Genomic DNA, 6440 nt, shown 5'->3' with positions numbered 1-6440 from the left:
ATCTCTTGACCTCGTGATCCACCCGCCTCGGCCTCCCAAAGTGCTGGGATTACAGGCTTGAGCCACCGCGCCCGGCGAAGGCACCTTCTTTACACACCAGAATCTTAGTAGATGCTCAACAAATGTTCTTGAATCTGATGAATTATCAATTTCTTTGCTACAAAGACAATAGGAAAACATGGACTCCAAATTCCTTTGTTAGTGCTTTTACAACTATATTCACCCAAAGTCAAAGTATTTGTTCTTGAAGCTATACCTTTTCACTCAAACTGCCATTCATGAAGTTTGACACAGAGTGCTGAAGACAGGTACCAAATGAACCAACCACAAATTTTAGGGCCAGCTCCCACTGGCTAGATTCCTGAAGATTTTGAAGCAGGGCAGTGATCGAATTTAAAACAGGTAAAACAAGCCCATCTCCTGCAGAGTGATAAAGGATTTTAATATTTAGATATGTTAAACAAAGAAAGATCATATTATTGAAAACTGTTTTCAGAGACAGCCTATTTCTTCAATACAGATAAGTCATGGAGTTTGTTCTCAAAGTTAATGAGAAGCTAATATAAGGCTTGAGTTAAACCAGAAACTACGTCCACTACCTAATGAGATACTTTGATTGTAACTTGACTATTTTAATTGAAATGTTCATATCTTTAACTGAAGAAAAACCATTTCTCCATTTGAAAGACAAAAATTTATAAACAAATTCATAGATGTTAACACTATTAAGCCAAATCACATAATCTACTGAACTTTTACATGAATAATATAAAAATAACTAAACAATTATATTAATGATATTAAATCACATTCATATTTAGAATTCAAAGAAATTTCTACCACTATGGGATTTTGTTTTTTTAGAGATAGGATCTTCTTCTGTTGCCCAGGCTGGAATATAGTAGTGCCATCATAACTCACTGCAGTCTTGAACTCCTGGGATCAAGAGATTCTCCCACCTCAGCCTCCCAAGTAACCAGGACTACAGGTGCACACCATTTCTTTCTATTAAGAAACCTTGAGGCCAGCCATGGTGGCTCATGCCTGTAATCACAGCACTTTGGGAGGCCAAGGTGGGTGGATCACCTGAGGACAGGAGTTTGACACCAGGCTGGCCAACATGGTGAAACTCTGTCTCTAGTAAAATACAAAAAAATTAGCCACACATGGTAGCACATGCCTGTAATCCCAGCTACTTAGGAGGCTGAGGCAGGAGAATTGCTTGAACCCGAGAGGCGGAGGTTGTAGTGAGCAGAGATCGTAGCACTGCACTACAGCCTAGATGACAGAGAGAGACTCTGTCTCAAAAAGAAAGAAAGAAAGAAAGAAAGCTTAATAGAATGTGATACATTTCTGATGTCAAATACCTTCATTAATGGAGCAGTATGGCAAACTGGTAGACTCCAAGGGGTATCTCTTGCTTTCTACAAAAGATACAAATAAGTTAAATAACAGTAAATAGATGGCCACACTAAAAGCCCAGACTTCATCACTATACAATATATCCACGTAACAAAATAGCACTTGGACCCCTTAAATGTATACAACTACCACTAAATAAAATAACTCTCATACAGCACATACACTCATAGATGTGTAAATATTTCACTATTATAAAAACATTCTTTTTTTTTTTTGGAGACAGAGTCTTGCTCTGTCACCCAGGCTGGAGTGCAGTGGCTCAATCTGGGCTCACTGCAGCCTCTGCCTCCCAGGTTCAAGCAATTCTGCTGCCTCAGCCGCCAGAGTAGCTTGGACTACAGGTGCATGCCACCACGCCTGGCTAATTTTTATATTTTTAGTAGAGATGGGGTTTCACCATAATGGCCAGGCTGGTCTCGAACTCCTGACCTCATGATTCACCTGCCTCGGCCTCCCAAAATGCTGTGATTACAGGCGTGAGCCACTATGCCAGGCCCGCTATTATAAAAAAGTTGTAAAGGAAATTGCTGCTTTAAAAATAAATACACACAGTAAAATGCACAGCTAAGTGTATAACCGGATAAATGTCCATAAACTGAAGGAGCAGCATCCACATCAAGAAACAGAACATCGGCCAGGTATAGTGGCTCATGCCTGTAATCTCAGTACTTTGGAAGGTCAAGGTGGGCAGATCACTTGAGGTCAGGAGTTTGAGACCAGTCTAGCCAACATGGTGAAACCCCATCTCTACTAAAAATATAAAATTAGCCATGCATGGTGGCATGAGCCTATAATCCCAGCTACTTGGGAGGCTGAGGCATGAGAATCACTTGAACTCAGGAGATGGAGGTTGCAGTGAGCCGAGATCACCCTGCTGCACTCCAGCCTGAGTGACAAAGCAGGACTCCATTCCAAAAAAAACAACAAAAAAAGAACAAGAAACAGAACACGGTCAACTTCCCAGCTACCCCCTCCTTCCCCTTTCCCACCCTTAAGGGTAATCACTGCCCTGACTTCAAACAGCACCAGCTTAGTCCTAGCCTCTGTTTGTACTTGGTACAAATGATATCATGCAGTACTTATTCTTTTGCATCTGGGTCTTTTGCTCCACATTATGCCTCTAAGATTCACCCACATCACTATGTGTAGTTCTAGTTCCAAACCTCTACAGTTTAAATTTACATAAGGCAGAAATACATAGAAAATAATGACACAAGTAAGATTTACCAGCTAGAGGCACAAGAGATGAAATCAGTTCATAAATAACCGGCAGCACCATCTGTGACTCAAGAACAATTCCATCTTCACTGAAGAAGTCACTGTAAGACCACTCTTTATATGGATCTTTATGTGTCCCCAAAGAAGCCTAGGTGCCAAATCATACACAAAAAAGAAAGTCAAGTTTGCTGCACAACACAAGTAACGATCTTCAACAAGCAGAATCCAGAATCAGATCTATGAAAGCCAAACATTTTATTTTATTTTAATTTATTTATTTTTGAGTCAGAGTCTCACCCTATGGCCCAGGCTGGAGTGCAATGGGGCAATCTCGGCCTTCTTGGAGGCCTAATGTTTTGAAAGTACAAATTAAAGCCAATAAAGTGACTGGAACAGAGAAGTGGCCTCATGCCCTTATGTTGTGTTTTTTGACACGGAGTCTCGCTCTGTCATTCAGGCTGAGTGTAGTGGTACAATCTTGGCTCACTGCAACATCTGCCCCCAAGGTTCAAGCGATTCTCCTGCCTCAGCCTCCCGGCACATGACACCACACCTGGCTAGTGTTTGTATTTTTAGTAGAGACGGAGTTGCACTGTGTTGGCCAGGCTGGTCTTAAACTCCCAACCTTAAGTAACCCACCCACCTCAGCCTGAAGTGCTAAGATTATAGGCATGAAGCACCACACCTGGCCTTTATTTTAATTTTTAAGCTTACAATAGAGATGAGGTCTCACTGTGTTCCCCAGGTTGGTCTTAAACTCCTGGGCTCAAATAATCCTTCCAGCTCGGCCTCCCAAAGTGCTGGGATTATAAGGCATGAGGCCATCACATCTGGCCTAGAGCCAAACAGCTTGGGTGGCCAAATACAACCACGTACTATGTTTCTTCTGGTCTATGGCTTATAGAAATTTCATTTTAAAGGCTGGGCACAGTGTCTCACGCCTGTAATCCCAGCACTTTGGGAGGCCGAGGTGGTGGATCATGAGGTCAGAAGTTAAGACCAGCCTGGCCAAGAAGGTGAAATCCCAACTCTACTAAAAATACAAAAATCAGCCGACATGGTGTCGGACACCTGTAATCCCAGCTACAAGAAAGGCTGAGGCAGGAGAATTGCATGAACCCAGGAGGTGGAGGTTGCAGTGAGCCAAGATTGCACAACTGTACTCTAGCCTGGGCAACAAAGCGAGACTCCATCTCCAAAAAAAAAAAATTTAATTTTAAGTTAAATTCTAAGAGGAGGACAATGTCAAGGGAGGCCTTGTTGGAGGCCCTGCATTTTAAGATAGAGCAAATTAAAGCCAATAACGTGACTGGAACAGAGAAGTGACCTCATGCCCTTATGCTATTTTCCAGTCTAGGCTAAGAAAATATAAGAGGTGGATTCAGTATCTTCATAAACTTTGCAAATGAATAAAAAATGGGCCAGGCGCATTGGCTCATGCCTGTTATCCCAGCATTTTGGGAGGCTGAGGTGGGTTATCACTTGAGCCCAGAAATTGAAAACCACCCTGGGCTAGATGGTGAGACCCTATCTGTACAAAAAAATTTTTTTACACTAGTTGGATGTGGTGGCACACACCTATAGTCCCAGCTACTTAGGAGGCTGATGTGGGGGGATTGCTTAAGCCCAGTTCAAGGGGGCAGTAAGTCTTGATTATGCCATTGCACTCCAGCCTGGGTGACAGAGCAAAACCCTGTCTCAAAAAAAAAAAAAAAAGGTGCATAAGGGGCATAATGGGTTGCCAGGGATTTGTTAAGGGAAAAAACTCAAAAGTAACTTACTTTCATGAGGATTTCACAGTCATCCATTTGGCACTGTCTGGAAAGCTCTACAGCCATTAAAGTATGTTTACATAATTCTAAAGCATCTAGTAAAAAATCTGAAAGAAAATAGAGAAAAATCATAAAACTCATATTCTATGTCTCAGGATAATGAAAACAACCTTTTAATAATTACCATTTAAAATTCTAAGGAAGGCCACAATGTAGATACAAAGGTTTCCATATAGCTTTGACCAACCTAAAAAGTCCATTAAAACTTTTTCTCAAGCTTGGCTTTAAAATAAAATCAGATATGAGAGGCAAGGAACTTCATAATCCTATGAAAGTGAGTAATGTCAATAGTCACAAATGGCATTGTTAATATTTTGAAATACTTTCAAACAATAATCCTCAAAGAGAATCAATTATAAGCATCCCTTCATAAAATGAAGATGCTATCTCTAAACTGATTACTGTGATGTCCAATGGTAAAGAGACAGCATTTGGGAGACAAGTATGACATGAACCAGGGTGCATACAACTATGTATATTATAAATCTTGTCACCTGGACTGCAAATGGTAGCAGCTTGGCATGCTAGATCGTGTATCATGGAAGGAAGGTTCTGTCCCACAGGCACCGTCACTGGGATATTATCAGCCAACATCTGACAAAGCTTCTGACACGTCAGAAACAGCAATTTCCCAGTGTCGGCATTGCAGTGATACTTAAACAAGTCTCTTTGGAAGAAAGAAAGTATTGGTAGTTAGAATACTCACATTGAAAGTAAACGCATGTGCCTTTCTTGGTTTAATACATCACCACCACCATCAACACATAAATTGTCTTTTAAATGTTTTCGAGGTTTACAGTGTAGTTTTTCTTGCCTTTCTTTTTTTTCTGAGACAGGGTCTAGCCCTACCGCCTAGGCAGGAGTTTAGTGGTGCAATCATGGCTCACTAGAGCCTCCAGGGTCAAGCAATCTTCTCACTTCAGACTCCAAAATAGCTGAGACTACAGGTGTGTGCCAACACACTCGGCTAATTTTTAAATTTTGGTTGAGATGAGTTCTCACTATGTTGCCCAGGCTGGTCTCAAACTCCTGGGCTTAAGTAATCCTCCTGCCTTGGACTCCCAAAGTGCTGGGATTACAGATGTGAGCCACTGCGCCCAATCTGGTTTTTTTGTTTGTTTGTTTGTTTGTTTTTTAAACTGAGTCTCACTTGCTCTTGCCCAGGCTGGAGAGCAGTGGTGCAATCTCAGCTCACTGCAACCTCTGCCTCCCAGATCCAAGTGATTTTCATGCCTCAGCCTCCCAAGTAGCTGGGATTACAGGTGCCTGCCAGCACACCTGGCTAATTTTTAGTAGATGGGGTTTCACCATGTTGGCCATGCTAGTCTCGAACTCCTGACCTCAAAAGATCCACCCGCCTCGGACTATCAAAGTGCTGGGATTACAGTCATGAGTCACCGCGCCTAGCCACAATTGTTACTTTCAGAGAAGCTATGCAGTTCAGGGATCTGGATTGTCACCTGCATTTTTTCAGTGCTGTTTTGATGTTCCCGTCTTTTAAGGCTCTCAGGGTCAGCTCTGCCTCCAGCTCTTGTTTGGACATCTGCAGGGCCAGCGCCTGTCTGTGTAGCTTTGATTCCATGCTTGGGCTTCTCACCTCAGCAGCTATGGGCTCTGGGGTGCTCCTGGGTTTATGTTTCGCCTGTGCAACTTCGTGAGCTTTAATGTATTGCTCACGGAGATCTGCTACCAGGGAACTATTGCTATAATCTTCAAATGAAAGAAAGACCTCAAAGTTCTCCTGTAATAAAGGTAAGCAAGAAAAAGTCCCAAGTCTGTTTAATCTATTGTTTAAAATAATCATTTTTATTAGTTTCTTTCTTTTTTTTTTTGAGACAGAGTTTCACTCTTGTTACCCAGGCTAGAGTGCAATGGCGCGATCTCGGCTCACCGCAACCTCCGCCTCCTGGGTTCAGGCAATTCTCCTGCCGCAGCCTCCTGAGTAGCTGGGACTACAGGCACGCACCA

At 42.3% G+C, this 6440-nt stretch overlaps 1 protein-coding gene across 1 annotated transcript in view; it reads right to left on the bottom strand.

The window, feature by feature from the left end:
- Positions 1 to 6440, bottom strand: part of KNTC1 (kinetochore associated 1) — a 105335-nt gene that overhangs the window by 37871 nt on the left and 61024 nt on the right. The window contains exons 34-39 of the mRNA XM_017544335.2: positions 5933 to 6213; positions 4967 to 5139; positions 4422 to 4519; positions 2650 to 2788; positions 1368 to 1424; positions 257 to 420 (exon numbers count right to left, since the gene is read on the bottom strand). Coding sequence (XP_017399824.2) covers positions 257 to 420; positions 1368 to 1424; positions 2650 to 2788; positions 4422 to 4519; positions 4967 to 5139; positions 5933 to 6213 — 912 coding nt within the window. The remainder of the gene's footprint in view (positions 1 to 256; positions 421 to 1367; positions 1425 to 2649; positions 2789 to 4421; positions 4520 to 4966; positions 5140 to 5932; positions 6214 to 6440) is intronic.

Source organism: Cebus imitator, unplaced genomic scaffold (assembly GCF_001604975.1).
Source record: "Cebus imitator isolate Cc_AM_T3 unplaced genomic scaffold, Cebus_imitator-1.0 Scaffold169, whole genome shotgun sequence".
Lineage (NCBI taxonomy): Eukaryota > Metazoa > Chordata > Mammalia > Primates > Cebidae > Cebus > Cebus imitator.
This window is presented reverse-complemented; position numbering and strand designations above follow the sequence as displayed.